Source organism: Lepisosteus oculatus, chromosome 4 (genome assembly GCF_040954835.1).
Source record: "Lepisosteus oculatus isolate fLepOcu1 chromosome 4, fLepOcu1.hap2, whole genome shotgun sequence".
Lineage (NCBI taxonomy): Eukaryota > Metazoa > Chordata > Actinopteri > Semionotiformes > Lepisosteidae > Lepisosteus > Lepisosteus oculatus.
This window is the reverse complement of record NC_090699.1, coordinates 62,490,467-62,511,451: the sequence shown is the minus strand read 5'-3', so window position 1 is coordinate 62,511,451 and position 20,985 is coordinate 62,490,467. Positions and strand designations below refer to the sequence as shown.

General features: G+C 37.0%; 1 protein-coding gene across 8 annotated transcripts in view; it reads left to right on the top strand.

Annotated features, from left to right (window-relative positions):
- Positions 1–20,985, top strand: part of iqsec1b (IQ motif and Sec7 domain ArfGEF 1b) — a 201,310-nt gene that overhangs the window by 154,194 nt on the left and 26,131 nt on the right. The window contains exon 1 of one of the 8 annotated variants that reach the window (XM_015348232.2): positions 10,708–10,981. The exons of the other annotated variants lie outside the window; for them this stretch is intronic. Coding sequence (XP_015203718.1) covers positions 10,911–10,981 — 71 coding nt within the window. The 5' untranslated portion in view covers positions 10,708–10,910. Of the gene's footprint in view, positions 1–10,707; positions 10,982–20,985 lie in introns of those variants that run through there. 8 annotated transcript variants of the gene reach the window in all.

Below are 20,985 nucleotides of genomic sequence, written 5' to 3'. Positions count from 1 at the left end.
AGGGGCTTTATTTTACACGTTTTAGGTGAGTCTAGTCATTCCTAAGCCACAGAGCACAGTCTAACTCACCTAGACATAATAACTGTACATAGTGCAATTCAACTTTTTTATGGTGTCTGAGTTTTCATTCATCAAAGGTGAAAAATATACAACATGACAGCCATGAAAAAGGCAGCCTTTATAACCATTGCCAACACAAATAGTGCCATTAAACCTTGCAGACTGCATCACTGGGAGGTGCTCCACTACAGTCAATAGCCTGTGTGTTCCTATTCTAAGCTCAAATGCTGGAGACCTACAGTGAGCAATTGAGGGAAGAAAGGAGGATTGCACAGGGCATGGTACGTGTGAAGCACTGACTGACTGAAAGACTCCTACGATGTGGTTGGCTGGTTATATGAACGTATCCGTCAAGGTTCAACATGTAGCTTGATGCCCTCTGTCAGGCCTGCATCATACTGCACTGTAAAAGTGACAGCACCGAGCTAAGAGGATACGGTAGGTCATCTTAATCACCCTGCTTTTCTTGCATTTGCTCTGCACAGTTTCTAAAACGAAGTCAGCATGTGCTAATAGAAATATTTTCTTTATCAGGCATTGCCTTGCTTGTTCCCTGTTCTCATTATCGGTGTGTATCCGTCTTTAAAAGACATTTTGTTTTGCCCATCGAAGATGATACAAGATGGCAAAACTCTTTGAGAGGTCTTCAACTTGGGGCCTTGTTATAACCTTGGATTTTCAACGTGGTTCTGGAAGTGTAGGTTCATTATTTGAGAGCTTCTCCAAAAAACAAATCAGCAAATATCAGTGAGAAAAGAAAATAATATTAACATTTAGACATGAAGGCCAGACTTACTTTTTTTAACAAGATGTGTGCCTTACAGTATATACACTGTAATACATAAAGCTATTCTATTTAGAATGTACTCCATTACTGATAAATCTTCAGGAGCTGTATTAAAATGTTTTGCTCTTTTGGTGCATGAGTTGTGACTGCCATCTTGTGACAAATTACTCATGATCTTCCTGTAAGGCTGAGCAGGAACACAGTGCTTGTGAATCAGATCTGAAGCATTTGAGAGACGGCTTTTCTTACTGACAGCTCAAGGAGACCAGGATGATTGACTCATTGTGAGTTTTCCTAGATGTTCCAGTATTTAGTCATAATACCAGCATTTCAACTCAGTTATCATGTACAACTCAAAACATAGATGTCGTGCAGTACACCTCATTCTTTAGATTAAAATAAGGACGGTAAGAAGTAATTAATTATGGAAACCACCTATGTCTTTTAGGTTTTGCTGTCCTTATTGCCACCAAATTATTTCCCTGTATATGGTTAAGTATTAGTTTTTGTAGTTGCATATGAAACAATGGCCATAACTCATATAGTCATTCATGGCGATATTGTGTCAGTACGAAATGCAATTGTACTGTTGGCTTTTGTTGATTATCTGAAAGTATGACTGTAGGATGTGACTCTCACAACAGTGCGCTTGTTTTTTAAAAATATTTGTTGAAAATTATTGCTTTTGTCTTATTTCTTCTACTTTAGTAATACAGGAGTGTACAGCCTTTATTGTTTCTGGTATGAACCTCATTACATTATGTAATACAATGTTATTATGTCTCAGCTTAAACCTGGGGCTTGGATCCATTGAAATAGTTTGAAAAAATGAACAGACCACAATCTTGTCAGTTTCTTTTTGTGAAATGATTTTGCTCTGCAACAGTTCAAATGAGCTGTAATCGTGCCGAGTGCCATTTGTCAGTCATAGGCAGCAGACGAGAGCACTGTGCAAATGAGAATAAGGGAGTTATTAGAGGCAGAGATGACCAACTGCTCTGGAAGACATAACAAATAAATATGTACTTGTGAGAAAATTAAAGAAAGGTGCCATTCACCTTTTCATGGTATGCTGCATAGACTGTCCTTCTTGGTTTTCTCCATGCTCATTTGTGCAGCATGGACTAACTTTAACGACTTGATGGCTATGAACATTGCTTTCCAGCGCAGTCCAACCACTGGCAACCTGATTAAGCCAGCAGTACAAAACATGTGAAGTCTAGAATGCTCGGAAGATGTTACTGGGAAGACGTCATGTAACTGCGATATAGCTTTTAATCAACAGATGGCATTGTTTTCCAGAATGTGTTGGAAAGCACCCTCAGGGGAGAGGTTGCAGCCCCACTGAATGCAATTAGCAAAGCTGCAGCTTGTGGTCCATTGATCGTTGTTTTTATTATCCAATGGCAAAGTGAAGCTGCAATAGATTGAAATGGTCAGTCTGCATTGTTAACATTACTGTTCCTAAATTCAGGTGCATTAGTTATAACACAACATGGGACCGCATGTTGTCTAACTGAGAGTGCACGTCTTAAGAAATGAAGCATTAGAAACTGGAAGTTAATTGGGTAGTTTGCAAAATTAAAAAAGGCAGTTCAAAATGTTTAACGACAACTCTGAAGAAAGTTAAGCTTCCCTTCAAGCTGACAGGATCTTGCCATTTTGAATGTGCAGTGGATTTAATTGGGATACAGTAAATTGAAATCTTGTCACATCAAAAATACAAAAAACTAAAGAAATATATTAATCTTTCAGACACTGCCATAGTCCTAGAATATTGTAGTTATAGATCCATCACTAAATACTCTTCTACTCTTCACACTTTGTGCCTTTCAAGGCTCATCAGAAAAGGCTCTGTTCATTTGTGTTATTGAGCTGCTTGTTGATATTAAAAGCTCTCCAGAGAGCATGTGTCAAGCACAGGCTACAATGACTTTAGCTTAGGCAATACGTGTGCCATTATTTATCGCTCAAGTTGAAATGACTTTCAGCATTCCTGCATGTTTGACATTTAAAGTAGGCCTCTTGAAAAAGTTTCATGAGTTCATATTTCATCAGAAAGTATTCCAGTTTTGCTGTTTTATTTGAAGATGGTATTGAATGCTTGTTACTGTGTGCATTAAAAGCAGAACCACGCTTAGTATGAACTAAACAATTATAATGCTGGTGTTGGTGACAGCATGTACAGAAATGTCCAGCTTCTTTTATTACTGTATATGTCCACTGCATTTAAAATGTAAAGAGCAACAGGGGAGGTACACTGTACAGGTAATTAGTGAGCAGAGGTGGAGACTCCAAAGGTTTACATTAAAGTGGATGCCCAATATTCCTGATTTATGGAAAGATCAAAGTAGACATAAGTGGCAGTAATGAGTACTCTTCAAGAGATAATGATCAGTTCATCAGGACAAAAAGTGAAATTAATTGAAATTGTCTGTATTCAACTCAAGACACTCAGCATTAAGAGACATTTCCATTATTTTGGGGAAAATGTTACCAAACGTTATTGCATCGTTAAGTCAATGTATATAAATACTCTTTTTTTTTTTGCATAGTAGCTGAGTGATCACTGAGTGGCTATAAATAAATATTCCTTTCATATCATGACAAAGAAGTAATAATCCTGTTTGAATGTTCTGCGTGATTACTTTATTAAACTGCACTATGAAATAAACATGAAAAGTGAAGCTATTTTTGAATAGGTCTACCACCTTCAAATTAAAAACCAAGAGGAACAATATAACATTTTAAATTACTATGCCAACATCATTTATAGCAATAGAAATAAGAGTGGTCCAATGCACAGTACAGTATATGAAAGAATGTCTAAACTTCATTTTTTAATATTATTTTCTTCAGCAGCCGAACATTAGATTTTTCAGCTGTCGTTAAATCATGGTAGAAAAGTTTACTATCACTTACTACACGCTGTCCATGACTCCCTGAACAGTGTCTTGATTGTGCACTTTCCTCAAAGACTACAGTATTTATTGCTTTGACAAGGTGGGACACCCAACATGCCCTCCTGCTAAATTAAGCCTGCCTGTCAGTTTTGTACTTCAGTTTTAATAATGCAGCGATTGAAAAGGAGCTTGGGAATATGATATCAGAGGAGATGTCCCGTAATCGTAACATTGAAAGCTAAGAAGTAATAGAACTCTGGCTGCCAGTTAAGGAAAAGGCATTAGCTGCAAATTAAATCCTTCAATTAGATTAGATAAATACAGTATGTATTTGTAATACTAAAAGGGATTGTATGTAATACAGGGACACATCGTTGGGGTCTATGGTATTGTGTAAATTGCCATACCTGACCTAGCAAACTGAGGAGAAAGTATGTATGAAAAAGTATGACTTTTCGTTATGTACAGTAATTTAAAACTCTGAAAACTCTGACTTCCATGAAGTTCCAACCTGGGTTGGTAGTTTTCTGTTACGCCATTGTGTGCAAGCTTATTTATTCTGCATCATTAATGCAATTCATTCCAGCCTCCAGTGAACCCTCCCTGCACATCCCACTGGAGGGTCAGAATCAATCTTCTCTCTCCTCCCCCTCCTCTGAGGGCAGGCACTGTCCATGCTGGTGTGTGGCCTCTGTCATCACAGCTGAAATTGGGAGAAATTGCAGAGCCAGATTCTGAGCCCCCAATCTTTTGAGATCTTTGCCCGAGGATTGAGGCAGTAAGGAACAACAGTGTCAGGCAAGACTTTGGCCTGATTCTTTCCTTCTGTTTATATACTGTATATGGTATATATTTCCATTCCCGTTATAAATACAATAAGAAGGCAAATAAATTAAATGATTAGTTTATTTTAACGAGTGGCACTGGAGGCTGTTTCTGCCTTTCGATTTGTACTTAAAAAGGAACAGAAAGCTGTTACATCTGTTTCACTTTGCAGTTTAAAAAACCCTATTTTGTTTTATTGAAAATGACATGATCTTCATGTTCTTCAGAGCTGACCAGTTTAAATGTAAAGCAAAGGTTACATTTTTAATTTAACATTTAGCTTAGCTCTTTTTCTCTTTTAATTGATAAGAAATTATGTACATAGTGCAAGCCACTTATTAAACTCCATAGGGGTTTGTTGTGTTTCAAGCCCTTATGACTACCCAAAGTAATTTATGTAAATTGCTGGTTTTCAGGCTGTACTTGAGTCTTGGACAAACACTGAATTACACTTTAAGTACAGGATTTGATTATGGTAGGTGGTCTGTATAATTATGACTGAACACCATGCTAAGATAACCTTATGGGGCTCTCTAGTAAGTGATGTTAGCCTGCAATTTAAATAATTACCTTGCATTTGTAATTATTGTTGTTTGGGGTATCTTAAAGAACATAGCAGTGAAAACTGTGGCACTTGAGCATTTGTTTTTACTGTTTCTCATCTCTTCAGTCTGTTACAGCTGTGTGACCTCAAAATATCCTGTTTTCACCAGGAGGTGAAATAACAATAATAACAGCTAATAACAATGGCAATAATAGTTCTGTGCATCTTTGTAGTGCTTTTCAGCTCCTAGATTCCCAGAAAACTTTATATAAAGGAAGAGCAATACACACCTCTGTGGCAAACATTCTGTGTCAGTAGCTCCGCTACCTCACAAAATGTATTAAGCAGTACAGTAATGTATTAATGTATTAAGCAGGAAATTTCAGAAAGTCCAGAGTGGAATTTAGCCTTTTTTTAGCCAAACAAGTGTTTTTCACAGCAGTAGATATGCGTTGGTGTTCTCTTAAAGAATACCTGCATTAACACATCCACATACAGAGCCTCTGGTAAGTCAATAATGAAACCCTGTACTTCCTGTTCTAAATAAGCATATATTACAGAAAGACTAATAAAGCAGTCTAGACTTTCTGGAGCTACTGTACAAGGTGCCAAAAGCATTGCATCAGTTGTGTTTTTGCAGTATATACCAAAAGCCAACTTTGTTCAAAATGTTGTTTTGGACACTCATTAGGATATGAGTGATAGTATACAAAAGACAAAATAAAAAATTATGATGTACTGTAAAGCAGTTCATAAAGTAATTAAGGTAATACAGTGTAATGTGTAAGATGCATTGTCTTCTTTATGTGAATTAGTTTAATTATTATTTCTCTTTAAAATGGGTAATATTAAAAAAAGAAAATGTGTTTATTTGTTGAATGAGTACTCTAATCACAGATATAATTTTTACTTGATATTTTTTTCATTGTTTCCAGTTTGATTTGTCTTGCCTGAGGATGGACTGTAGAGGATTAGCTGAAGGAAAGGTGCTGGACAAGGCACTCTGTGTAATGATAAACATCTATTCAATGTTACTAGTAATTAAATTCTAAAACTCAGTTCCTTATTAACAAACTAAATTCCTGTACATTAAACTGATGTCGTGGAACTGAAGCCTAATAGCTTAGGATAAAAGTCTAAAATGCTGTTGTGTCAGGTAAATGAACTCATTGCTGTAATTGCTTCCAGAAACAGAACTGTGTGATGCTCTTGTTGTGCTTTTTATGTTTTCCTCTACAAAATAGAGTAGTAAGCTCTACATGAATTTGTTTCCATTGTGTAATGCGGGAGCAAGGAATCTAGCATGACATCATAGTGTCCCATAGAGTTTAAATTGTTAAAGTTCTTGTAAATGAAAATCCATCTTAGGGGACTAGTTAGTACAAAATGTGACTGAGGAACATGTTCCTTTATATTACACAATTCAACACATACAGTACGGTGGAAGAACTCTGTTCTTTAAATTGCCGTATACTGTATCTCTCTGATCTTGTGTACTGAACAGCACAGAGATGCACAACTAGAAAATTTTAATTTCATATGAAACATTTCTAAATGCTGAAGAATAATGAAGCCTGCAGTATGTTTTACAAACATACTGTAGTTCATTCTGTAGGATGATCTTAATATACAGTATACAATATTTAAAGTGCATTTGTCATGATTTTTCATTCCTGCAGAATCAAAACCATATTGGTTGTGGTCAGTGTTTACACAGGAACTATTGTGTGGGTATAGCTAGACCATTCTATAGAGCATTCCCAGAACTGCCATCATTCTTTTGGAGTAGGAATAGAATCTTGTAGCCAGAGGTGTCACTTTTGGAATGGCGGCTGTGAATGATAGAAGGATTAAACAAACAGGCACTTGAGGTTTAGCCAACCAGACACAGAGAGACAGGAGGAAGTACATTCAATCATTAACACAGACTTTCACAAACATTTAACAGTTTTAAGACCAGACTGTTTTATTCAATATTTTATTGGTTTCTTTGTCTGAAAACTTTTTAATTCTTGAGGCCACAATCCAGACTAGGTACACTGTGTAATATAATGCATTGTTGTGGAGAGTACTAGTACGAAAGGCAGTATCAGTTTGAATTGTTTTCTCTAATAATAAAGCTTTCCATGAATATGTCATGACTTCATCCAGCTCCAGGCAAATTAACATACTGTATTCTCCTGATAGTGATTCAAAATAGATTTTGTGGGTTTAATGCTGTGATTGTAAATGACGTAAATCTTTAAGTCAATAGGATGTTTCATTCTAGGTTGCACGTTATGGTTAATAGGATTCTAGGTCGCCCATGTCTAAGTTTTTAAGCATAGAACAGATAACTCCAATTTCCAATGCAATAACACTTTCAGCATGCTGATATATTAGGATATTTCACTTTACTTTGACGTATATCAAATGAAATTCTTCATTGTTTCTTAAGCTTTTGCCTTTAGCAGTATTAAAAGATTTTTAGCCATCAGTTTTACTGAATACTCTTGTCAGCCTGCTTGCAGGATACTCTAAGCCACAGTGACATGTAATGTTATTAATGTTATTAATGGGCTTTTTATTGTAACTCGGAGGTGAAATTGATGTGATGCAAAATATTTGTTTTACATTTTTACTGCTTTTTAAGTTATTAATGTAATAGAAAAAAATAGTAATACCAAATAAATAAATACCTATGATACAGTTTTAAAAGAAAGAGGTTTAATTAATTTATTTCTGTATTACACCCTTATGCACTCTGTTGCTGCTTTTACACCAGTTTTCCAATAACCGGCTTGTAACATATCCTTGACCTCTGATTCTTTGGTGTATTCTGTACTGTCAATAAATCACTAAATTCAATGACAAGTTCAGACACATCATTGAATATGATGTACAATAACTAAATTCATAAGACGCATACAGGGCAATGTTGCATTACTGTTTGGTTAATCTGGATGATTTCCCCATGATTATATGGAGATTGGAGGTGGAGATTGCCGTTTCCTTCCATCAGCCAAAGACTTGTTTTAATTGGCTAGACTAAATTGTTCTACCAAGACTCTGATCAGACAGATTTTAGAAACTGCAATGAGCAATGTTTCAAGTTTTACTTTTCCGTATACCAGGTGACTTATTTGTTTGCCACTTTGAAAAACAATATTTTAGTATTTTTTCTTCTGCTCTAGGCAAACTGAGCTGATATTTTTGTGGACATGTGGTAAATCTGAGTTGTATTTCTGTGGTGTTTCTAATGATGGCTTTCAAGAACTTCAAAGTCAGATTGCACTACTACTGCTGTATGTTAGTATACAGTAGCTATAACTATTATGATGCGGCTTTATCTTTCCTTTATTGAGGATATGTCAATAAAATACGTATAGGAACTTAATTATTTGTAAGAAACTGAATCACACACTCTGAGCTTATAGTCTTGCTTTCTCTCAGTAGACCTTTTTGATTGTAATCTACAAACTAGTGAAAAAAAGCTGATTTATGGTAGAACATGACTTCAGGCTGCATCCCACTCATTCTAGAAGTTTGCATTCTACCAGTCAGGCATGAGAGCTAAATAGAGCTCCAATAATTTAGGAAGGATTTTGGTATGACAGGTGAGGACTGTGTAAGTCGCGTCCTAGCTGTGATAAGGTCTGTATGCAGCTGTACGTAGAAATACAGAGCTATGAAGTGATGAAGGATTCAAGAATAAACCAGCCTGGTAACAAGCATTTACATCATATTAACTGATCAAATACTTCTTTCAGAAGGCAAAAGTTGAAACATGTTTGGCTTTTGTGCTTTTTTCACAGTTTCAGATTCTACAATTGCACATTTAAAGTTGCTGATGTAACAGGTTGAAGGGAATAATCTCCTCGTGGGAGTAGAGTCCAAACGTATAATTAAAAGACATCACCACCTCCATCTTTAGGCTTCATGCTGGTGAATTCTGTCCTTATAAACTCGCACCATATGGGAATCATTTCCTCTTCTTTCCTCTGCTTTCTCTAATTATCAAGAAATACCCCTGTCTCATGGGCAGTTCAAGTAAACCCCTGCCATTCTTCGGTCAATTAAATTTTCAGCCATCGTTCCTGCCCTGAGGACTTCTGAAGGGTAATTGTAGACTCCAGAATTGTGATCTGATCTCAAATTCAGATGACCAACACCCCCCTTGTTCTGGGAGCCTGGTATTTATTTCAGAAACACATTGTTTATTCCCATGACCACTGTCACTTTTTGCAGAAATGGATGAAAAAACCGAGGTGATGTTTAAGCCTCCTGTGGCTGTCAAAATGTTCAAATTTTTTCCACTCTTAGTTGTTGGTAGCCTTAAGCTAAAGTTCAGAACCTGACATCTGGTTTTTAAAACTTCTCATTGTCGAGGTGTCACTGAAGGAGAGTTTACTGAAATGGGGAATTGAGCACTGAGACACTGGGGAGGGTGTCATAGTAAATGCAACAGATGATGGAATCAAGCCCAACTTAGGCCTTTCCTTCAGAGTCCCGAAAGACTGAAACTGTTCCACTGCAGAGCTTACCTGAATTGCCTGTCAATTAAAGAACATTAGAATAAATAAGTAAAGATAAACGAATGTCAATTCATGAAAAAACCTAAACGTGTCACACACAAAAAAGAATGTCAGTGAGTTTACAAAGAGACAAAGGGAAACACCCACTTCTCAAAATCCCATTATGTGCTGGGCAAGCAAATATTAACAAATTGTGCCATGATGAAAGGCATAGTTTAAAATACTTTTAAAAGTGTTATTTCTAAATATACAGAGAGGCATTAAAAATACAACGAAAGTGATTAATTCCAATACTCCTTTTTTGCACATTTTAATATCTCTCTATGTAGTATTTGTTACCATTGTAAAATCTTATTTGTTTTTGTTTTTTTCAATTAAAAAAACACAAGGATTGCCTCACTCATAATGAGTTATTGCTAATAGTCTCTGTGGCAAGGGTCCTGAGCACAAATAGAAGTATGGTCACTTTAAGGAGACTTGTCTTTCCTCTGCCAGTAAACATATATATATACTAACATTTGGTTCTGCCACGAAAGCAAATGAATGCAGTTCAGGCCTGCTGTCTAGTCTTAAAACACAAGCACAGAGAGGATGTGAGAGAGAGAGAGAGAAGGAAAAGACGTTTTGGATTTCCAGCGCAGGATTGCTGGAGGTTACAATGTCAGAGGGGGCCAAACAGCTGAAATGTTGCAAAGGCGGCCGTTTCTTCTGCATTTATCAGGCTGAGTGCATCTATTAATAGAGCTGCTTCCTTCCACCACATGGAGAATGCTTCCAGTTGCATTCCTGCCTTTCTCCGATGATGGTCTGCCTCTGCTTCTGATGCTATCTTCCGTGACTGCTTGCCTGCCTGCCCTGCTCCCATTGTGGGAAAAAAAGCCTCTTTTTTTTCCAAATCTGCACGCTTAATTAGATCGCCCAAACCCACTCCAGCCAGGGTCATTTGTATTCCCTCCATCACACTGCTAGCGTGGTACTGGAGGAATTCCCTCCCCTCCTCTCGCTCCAGCTTCAACAAACCGCCACCCCCCACCACCACCACCACCACTGCCCCCGCCCCACTTGCTACTGCTAGCTACAGCTCGGAGAAGGCTGTCGGATAAAGGAATTGTCAGCCCCTCCAGCCGGGGTAGGGCACCCTGTGACTGATGGAAGGCATGCTCTGCTGGTGCCCCTCAGCTGTTACACGATCGCTCTGGTACCGAAAGCAGATCTGCAGCCAGAGGGCAGGGCTATGGTGAGGTTGTGGGCACCCCTTCCTGCGAAATCTTTCCAACATGTGGTGTTTGCACTGTAACTCAGAGAAGACCCAGTCCCTCCTGGAGCTGGAGCTGGAGCTGGAAAGCTGGTAAGCAAAATCCTGTGTTGTTATCCTGTTGGTGGCTGACAGAAAAGGTCCGGCCAGGTAGAACTCTTTTTATTGAACACTGCATGGCCTGCCAAATCTATTGTATTGACGAATATTGATTTGTTTACTTGTGAATCACCTCCAATTAAATGTATCCCACTCATTATGAGCGCTGTGGCAATAAAGGCGTTTTTTTTAGTTTTCTGGAGAATAATTAATGTCCATAATTTTTACAGTACTTAACCTCCAAAATGGAAACATGCATACTTGTGCTGAAGACCTCTTAGCTTTCAGTTTGTGTAGAATGTCTAGATACACAGGTATATACTGTAACTGTCAACAGGGAAAAATAACTTGTTTCTGTTCTTGCAAAATAGTCTAATATATAATTAGTAATAATTTAGAGTTACTCTCTATTATAATATGACATTCTTTAGAATATTAAAGGCTGCGGTAACAGGCTCAGGAAATCTTATGGGATATTCCAAATCCTATTTGACCTTTGAAATCTCTATTATAACACTGTTGGAACTTCAACTGTCAAGAGATGTTGAAGAAGAAGCCAGTCAGAGAAATGTGGTCCTGATGTTGTTTGGAAGTGTGCAGCATTTTGTGAGCTGAATTTTTCTTGAGAAATGAATCAAGATAATCAACAAAAGTGTTTGTTGACCTTGGAGTTTATTATCTTACAGTCATGATTTTTAAGCTTTGTGTCATTCTCTGTATTTGAACATTGTATAGATTGATGTTGTTTTATGCTTTTGATTATTTAAGCGAGATCCTTTATATCATCCTTCATTTATGATTTTGTTGTCTCTTTATACTTTCAGGCATTGTGGTTTTTGAGTGTCTTTAAACTCGTACTGTATGTAGCAGCTGCTGTCATGCATTTTGGAAGCAGCTGGTGGATTTAGGCAGGAGAGCAGAGGTGCTCTGTCTTGAGAAACACCAGGGGAAACAAAATTATTTTTAATTAGAAGAAAACAAAATGCAGTTAATTAGGTAGATGCTCCTAAATAAAACATGTATTACCAAGAAGTAAGTTAGTGGTAGCTTTAATAAGGAGAGTGGTTTGCTAATGACAGTTTCATGACAGTGGGTTATTTATGATAGCTGAGTGCACAAGTAACTGTAGTTTTTCATGATGCTGTAGATTTTTTTTTACCTTCTACAGCATCATAAGTGTTTACTACTTACAGTACAGCATCTTTCTATGTTCAGACATCTGGAAGTAAATAGACTAGGAAAGATCACCTTGCTATCTAGAATGTCAAATGTGTTTTTTGTTTTGTTTTGGAATGTCAGATGTATGTTTTTTAAATGGAATTTAAACCTAATTTGTGTAGCACAAATAGCACAAAAAGCTTTCATAGCAAAATCATTTACCTGCTGTATGAATTCGCATGGTTGTTTCACTTGTGCCTAAATGAGGCAGACATCTGAAACATGATACCTAAACTTTTAAAAAGATCTGTATAAACCATACCGTAGGTGTATATTTCCACAAGCAGTGTTGCTGAGACAGCCTTTAGCTTAGATGGCAGAGCTAAATCACAGCCTACACATTATCTTGTCACTTAAAGTGAATGTCATTGTTTTATGTACAGTACCAGAGCTGATAAGTACATTTACTCTGTGCACAATTGCACATACTGTGAATATGGTTCAAAATGACTGTGCTTGTAAGAGGTGCTCTAGTTACTGATTTGTTCTCACATTTTTTCTACTATTTCCCCATCGTAAATAGATCCCTTTGCTTTGAGTGCAGTGTTAGGTTTTTTAAAACAGTGTGATGTATGAGAGAGGAGTAAATCAGTTAAAATTCTACACAGCAGCCATATTTAATTGATGCCCAGCATGGAAAACAAACACCATGCATTGTAAGATCAGCATTTATGACTAGTAAGCTACTGTTGCCATTCTGGGTTACAGCGATTAAAACCACCCAATCACATTCCTGCTTTCTTTTATCATTATGCTTCTGTCACTGTGCCATTGCCAAAGCACTTAAATACTAAAACGAATATTTTTGACTGTCCTGATTTCCAGGAGTGAAACTGACGACTTTGAAAAGGCTTATGTTGCTTGTGTAACGTTTGGGTGCACAGATAATACATATGTGAAGCTGGCCAGACTTTTATTCCTTTTGTTTGATGGCAGATGTGCTATGTTTCAATGTATCCGGGTGATCGATTATAGATTCCTGTTTTAAGTTCGATGGACCTTATGACACATCCACAGCACTTTAGAAAATCACATTCTCTCCAAAAGTTGAAAAAAAAACTAATTAGATGTGGTGGCTTTGTGGTATATTAATTGTAGTTGTCAAATGAAAATGAAAAACTGGTTTTAAAACAATAAAATGACTTGGGTTTTTCTTATCTACTGTATCCTGATGCTAAGGACCACCATAAATTAACATAATTATGAAAATGGTGAATGTCTTAGTAGTCATTTAATTTTAATTTATTAATTTTGGTAATTTTGTAAAATTCATTCATTTTACTACAGATTAGCACATTAGTTATGCAAACGCTGAAAATGTGATAATATAACATTTGAATAAGTAACGTTTTGTAAGTAGACTAGTAATAATAATATTTTCCACTGTTTTCCCAGGTGGTTGAACTGGTATAGTCATTGACCTGGGTGCGTGCTGGGCTCAGTCACAGGTTCGAGCCTGTCGGTAGCCGAGTGTGGTTGCGATTCCTTCGAGTGGTGGCCCTTAATCGTTTGAGTGCCGTAGAGTGTTGGAAAGGGATATAGTCAGAATTCTCTCAGCACTCATCAACACAGCAACCCCTGCACCCTCCCTGACACTTCCAGCATGTGGTGCTGTCTCTGAGGGACACACCTCTCCTCCAATCAGTGTTGAATGTCCTGGTGGGGGTGTGTGGTGTTTGGAGGTATTAAAAGATGATTGGCTCAAAGATGAGTGTGTTTGCTTATCTTTCTCAATCTATCCTGTGTGCCATCACTAGGTCCATAACAGTGAACGTAGAACCCGAATAAATTAATTCAATTAAATAAAAGAATACAAGAGTATGTAGTGACCAGCTAGACACTTAGTGCAAGAGGACTTGCTGGTTGTGTTTTATAATCAGTTACCGAACAAGCAAACCCAAGGCATGTTTATCTGAAACCTACAGTAGGAGGAAGGATGGAGAACATCACTGGAAGATAAACACTTCCCTCCTGTCCACAAGAAATGATTATCAACTGAAAAACTGCACCAGGATTTTACCTTAAATAAACAAAGAGATGAGATAAAGAAGGATTCTACACTTTTGCACTTTTCCCTCACTCTTGGGGTAGTTCAAAAGAAGAATCAAATTTCTGGCTGGCTGTGATGTGCGGGATACATTTCCAGTGTTTTGACCACAAGTGTTTCAACTATTTTTTTTTTCATTTTTAGCTTTCTCTGCAAAGTATTCCATCACTTTCTAACAGGAAAGAGCAGTTTATAATAAAAAAAAATGTGCAAAGCTATGCTTTACTGACACAAACTGTTTATTTAGGGAGTGCTTTGATAGCCTAATTTATTTACATTTATAACTTGATCAAAGAAAATGAAAACAAGATGGGGTCATTGAAAACCCTCTGGTTTCATGTAACAAAAATAAACTCCAACTGCATACAATAAACATTCTTAGTATGGCTTAAACTAATTTCGCATGCTCTTTAAGGGGCTTCTAATTGCACATAATCAGTAAATTTCTTCCAAGTATTCAGGCTAAAAGAGATTTTCATCTTGATATATTTCTAGATTTCTAAATGCTTTTATGTCTGTTTACCATCTATAATTTAGGTTAAGATAAATCTATGACTAGAAGGGTAATGCACTATAGTCACTATTTCTTCCTCTTTGTACACAGCAAGAGATCACCAGGGAACTCTATTAAGTATTCTAGGAATAGTATTTTTTAAATAGAAGACAAAAATAATACTTATGTGTTCATGCTAGAGAGTTATCAGTGTTCAACTAGAGAATGCAAAACTCAAACATGGTTTCTGTCTAATTTAGAAATAGTCGTACTAATGGTACTAAAATGTACTCTTGTGGAAATGGCTTTGTGAATGCCCATGCTTTTACATCTCTGTTTTAATCTTTGTCCTTAAGAACATGTTGAACTGGATATGTGCATCATGTGGTTTCCTGTAAGGAAAGACTTTGTTGTCATTGGCCCAAGGTATACCACTCTGTGGTCAAACAAGTGAACTGGGAAAAATCATTGCTGGGATTTTTGAGTTTCTGGGTTTTTTTGCCTTTCACGAGTTTGTGAAGAAATCTCTGTTGCTGTGTGCCACATAAACAGTGGTTGGTCTGCAAGTGTCTTCCCATTGGAAATAGGATCCATTAAAGACTTCTGCTTTAAGCTACAGCAGCAATAAAAAACAAACCTCATAGGTAAACATACCATACAGTATATGCATCTTTTTCTCTCGTTGATAATGATTAAAGTCATTAATTTACCTTCACTACTTTCTCCTGCCCACTTGCATGGGAATCTGTTAATTAAATTGATATTAATTGCATGAAGAATTACAGTTTAAATGGATAGTTTTCCAGTGCTGTACAGCAAACAAGAATGCAAATATTGGAATTGGAATTGGTACAGTATGTACCCTCTTCTCTCTGTCCTGCTTCAGTGGATTCATGAACAGGTGATAGTTGTTTTTTGTAAGGAAAAGTGTCTGCTTGCCCCACACATCTAGAGCAAATGAGAAGTGAAATTTAGCCAGCAGAGCATTTCTACACTGAAAATCTCCTGGAATTCTTTAATCTGTCTTTGAAACTTTTCATTTCAGTAATGCCACTGTGGTTCCATAGCATCCACATTGATAGCAATGTACAGTACGTGAGCAGCACCAACAAACCGCCACATACGGTGGATGCCATGCTCAAAATTTTGTGTTTCTTTTTTTTTTAAGTAAACTGAAATCAATTAGAGTTCCTGATTACATGTACTGTAGTTTTCAGCTGTGACCAGCATTTCAGTGTAATTTTATGAAATCATCATGGAGTGTAGGATCATTTTAAATGGCAAAATATTTCCAGTCCATTACTGTTTTAATAAAAAAAAAATGTTCCAACCTGCTATTTTTTCCCTGCTATCCAGGAATGAAATGTATCCCATTTAATCTTTTTGAAATTAGTTTGACTAATTTATTGTATTTGCAGATTATTTTTCCTCAGGGTTGATAATTAAACATCTTTTTTTTTCATACAAATTCCTAAAGATAATAGCTTACACGTGTGATAAATGTGAATCTTGCGTCCTCTGGATTTCAATTATTTAGAAAGAAATAAGTCTGTTCTCTGTGTTGTAATATGATTGTATAACTTGTTTTAGATGTCTTGAAGCAAGGCATGTTATCCAATCTGTAACTTTTTAACTGATTAATTAGGTTTCAGCAGGGGTGTGCATAAATCTGGAGGACACTGTATGTGAGGGGCTAAAAAACGTTAAGACTTACTAAAACAGTATGAGGAAGAGCCTGTTGGCCCTTCATCTTCTGAGATGATGACAAATGAATGCATTTTCCACACAAAGTCCTTACTTCCTAAAACCTAAATAAAATGTTATAATATATAACTTTTTAATGTCATATTTATGTCATTATGCAGTCTTTTACCGTCTCTTTGGTACAGTTTTATAACTATGAGTTTATTGCTTGTTGGCAGTGCATTTAAAAACATGCATACCAAAATTGCTGCGGGTGCAACAATTACATATGTTGCTGTGCTGTGGCAAAATACAAAAAATCATTTTTTGCTCCTTTCCAAAAACCTGTGGTTTTATTGGTTTCCAACTTGGTTTTGTCATGGAATTAATCTGGCATCGACACTGCAACATTTCCATGGAAGTGTTGCTGCATACGCATGCATGCCTGTCCTAAGAAGGAAGCAGAACTAAAACCTTAATGTGTGACAGTGTCTGAAAGCGACTTCCAGTTAAATACATTTAGTCTAATTCCAATTGGATTTCTTGCATCGGTACTTGATATTAGGACATGCTATGCAGATCAGTTGAGGAGTCTTTCTTCCTTCATTACATTAAACAGGTTTTGATTTGCAATTGTATTCAATAGCTATAAAGTCACATGGGCCAGAAAATGTAATTTCAGAGAAATGGTGCAGAAGGGAAGATTGGCGCTTGCACTTCTGTATTACAGATTGTAAGCATGAACATAGTGGGTTTCGACTGCATGGTGGGCATGGATCATAGCGTGTCTGTAATTGGCTGGGAGAGAACAGCTGAAGAGAGTGGGGGGGTTGGGAGGAGAGTTTTGGGGCAGACTTCATTATGCCACAGAGAAGAAGAGGGCAGCTGTATTGAAGTGACAGAGCTGTCTCAGCTGTGAAAATAGATCAGGCCCACTTACAGCTGCTGAAAGAGCATTGTTCCCTTTTTTTCCCCTTCACATGTGAGACACAAGGGCCTGAGTTCTAAGGCTCCATGTCAAGCATTTCATGGATATGTTACAGTAGCATGGAGTTATTTTTGTGAAACCTGTAGCTATGTGCAGACTGTGTGATGGTAGAAGATGGGCTCTTTGACTTGTGCGATGCTCTCTTCGCTTATCAACAGAAAACAAAGAGGAAAACTCTTTCCTAAGGGAGTCATGCCTTTCACCCCATTCTCCACTTAGGCTTTCGCCTTGACCTTTCCCTGTCTTCCATTTGAACTCAAGTCATTAGCTCTGCATTGACGCCCACACATGTCTGTTAACCATGCAGTTAAACAGAAATCAGTATGGGATCAAAGATTCGTTCGTTTTATACTTTTACTGCTAATTTCACAATGTGTTCAGATTTACACCTTTAAAAATGTTCTCAGTGTATTGAACCAAGGGTCAGAATTTAGGAATAATAATCCCTGTTTTAACCCTGATTTCTTGAAGAGACACTATATCAAATAGTTTATTGTTAATGTCTCTCAGTATCTGACATGAACTTCTACAGTAACTGTATCACAGAATGCTGCCCTATTCTTGTCATACTAAAACATTATACACCATTTAGTTTTTTTTTCTTATACCATCCAGCTCTACAGATTTGTAATCCCAATTTCCATTTTTAGGCATCTTGAACCCATTGGTGAGAATAATATTTTATGGGGCTTTCACGTGTTAACTGCCACTACCTTATTCTGCCTCTAATACCTCAATATTATATTATAGTATATATATTCTTGTATGCATTTTAATTCATTGCCCTGTCATTTGATGTATTGTAACCAGGAGTCTTTCATATTTGATGGAAGAGTATTTCCCTTGTGAGACAGCATAATAAATGATGCCTTTTAAATGATGCCTTCCAGATATTCATTCTGTCTCATCAGCTCAGAAGAGATGGTAGACACTTCATGTAGACGGTGCTGTTTTATTGGTATTTCAAGGCTCAGGAAGAAGCTGAAGTATTGTTTATTACTGATTTTCCGTATTGCAAAGAGAGCATTTCTTCAGATAAAGAGGAATCAACAAACACAGTACTAATCTGAGTGATTCTCATGAACAGTTCTAGAAATGGCTTATTTTTTACCTAAGTCAAAGCAAATATCAAGCAACCGTCATCTGAAATGTCCTGTTAAATCGTAGAATTGTCCAAATCAGGCAGGAATCGTATCCATACAGAATAGAAGAATTTAGCAAAGCTGTATCTCCTGTGCAATCAATCACACGTGTTTTTACACAGTTGTTTCTTAAGGTCTTTAATTTTAGAGGTAATAACTGACAATTAAAAAAGGCACATATCAATTAAACACTGAAGAATCGATTTGTTTTTATTGGTGATTTCCTCTAAATTCATTTTATTTGGTTTTGTTCTTATTGCAGACAGGTCCCTTACACTTTTTTCATGGCAGATGGCATTGGAGAACACTCTCAAGTGGGCTTATGTAAGCAGTGTGAATTTGACTTAATCACAGTCAATTTATTTCATTGCCAGAGTAATTTTGTATGCTGCTTACTAAAGGTGGTACAGAACCCTTTTCTGTGGTCTCTCTGTCTAATGGTCTTCAAGAACCACAGGAGTTTCTGTTTTTATTTCATCTGGTCTTTCTGTTACTTAGGTAAACTATTTAATATTATAATTGCTCAGAAGGAGCAACTGTTTTCTCTTTGGTATACTGAAAATACAGATTCCCACTTTATTTGATATTATTTTAGCTTTACTTTGTCTTACACAAATTCATTTTGATTTATGTTTATTCAGTACCTTTAACATTATAACATTTCCTCAATTCGTTACATTACCTTGACATCGTTTTACTTGAGACATGCAATAATGTGAGCATCTGTACTTTTTAAAACCCTTTGCTGGTATAGTGAAGTAGAACTGAGTGTCTGTTGTTGTTTTGTGCAATGGATGATATTGGTACCTACCCATGTTCCATTCTTATCAACACTAAACTGTCAGCAAAATAAGATCTGAATCATCAAAAACCTCTGTTTTCTTTGTGTATCATTAGATGTACATTTGATCCCCATTGCCTAGTGCGAATAAAGCACTAGACAGACAGTCAGCTTTTAAGCTGAGGCATTTGCATGAGGCTGTCAGGGAATCAGGTGGCTTTATTTTTGGCAAGCTGTCAATGTGCTGGCAACACTGTAAGATCTAAACTTGGCAGTCAGCTTTTGTTCAGAAGATGTGAGGGAACGCAATATGCTGCATAGGCAGTCCATTATAAAAGGGAAAAAAATGCTCTGCAATAAAATCTTTGAATGCATTGCTGTTGTCACAGTGGTGTTTCATGACGCTCCACATGTTCGGTTCATCTTCAAAAACTGGCAACAGTTGTAAAGGCTCTATATGAGGTTGGTTGTCATGGAGACCTTATCATAGAAATAGCTTCAGTATGTCCAGGATTCTGCAGCTCGTGTGCCGACTAAAACTATTGTTTCTCAGCATGCAGCTCCTGTAGTGTGCATATTGGATTGACTCCCAGTGAAATTTAGAAGAGGTTCTAAGGTTCTTCTGAATACTGTCTTGCTCAAGGTTAATTGAAGGACTTGTTGCATGAGTTTTAGTCCAACATTTAATCTGAAATTTGCAAGCTTTTTATTCAACCTAAAACCAGGCTCCAGCCAATGGGCAATAGAGCCTTCTCACCTGAGCTCCATGACTGTGGAGCTCATTGTCCGTATTCATTAAAGGCTCTGGGACTAGACAAATTTACAACTCAGTTAAGCACCTCTATTTTGATAGTAGCTTTTATGGTATAATTTTGCTTGGTTTTCTGTGGCTATTTTACTGTGTAAACCAGCTCGATGTTGTCAATATGGTATGAAATCATTATGGTCACACTCCTCCACTCTAATGCCAATGCAGTAACCCCTTGGTTTGTCCATATGGCCGGGCTGTCATTCCTCAAGCCAAATGAATTACAAGTTGGCCAGAATATCAATACTCTTTTTACAGTTGTGTCATCATCATCTCAATCTGTAAAATTGAGTTAAAGGGTGATATTATCTCCTGTGCAGTCGCAACTGAATCTAACTTGACCTTTCTTGCACAGTTGCAAGTTGCAAGTGGTGCTAGACAGTTGTTTTAATTTCGTCAGACAACATTCACATGTTTTCCCAAACCATGTTCGTACTGTATATTGTCTATGTGCATTTATTCTTTTTTCTGTTATTGGCTTTTTACAATTGAAATGATTGCACTTACTCTCCAACGCATTTGTTTCTTTGCAGTAATACTAGTAGGTGCCACAAACTGTACAGCATGTTTTGTACTTACTCAGCCTATATTGCTTATAATAATATGATAGTGATGAAACAATTTAGTCCAATACTGAGACATATTACAAACAGGACCAATAGCGTTTTTTGCATTTTTGGTTCCTCTCAGTGTATTTGCACCTCTGTTACATTGGATGAGGAAAGTATGACTGGAGAACTGCAGCACATAGGCATGTGACAGGAGGGGATTTTCAGTCCGGCTGAAGTCAGCATTCCCCGGATACTTTCAGCGTGAAAGGAAAACAGGGGGGAAGTTT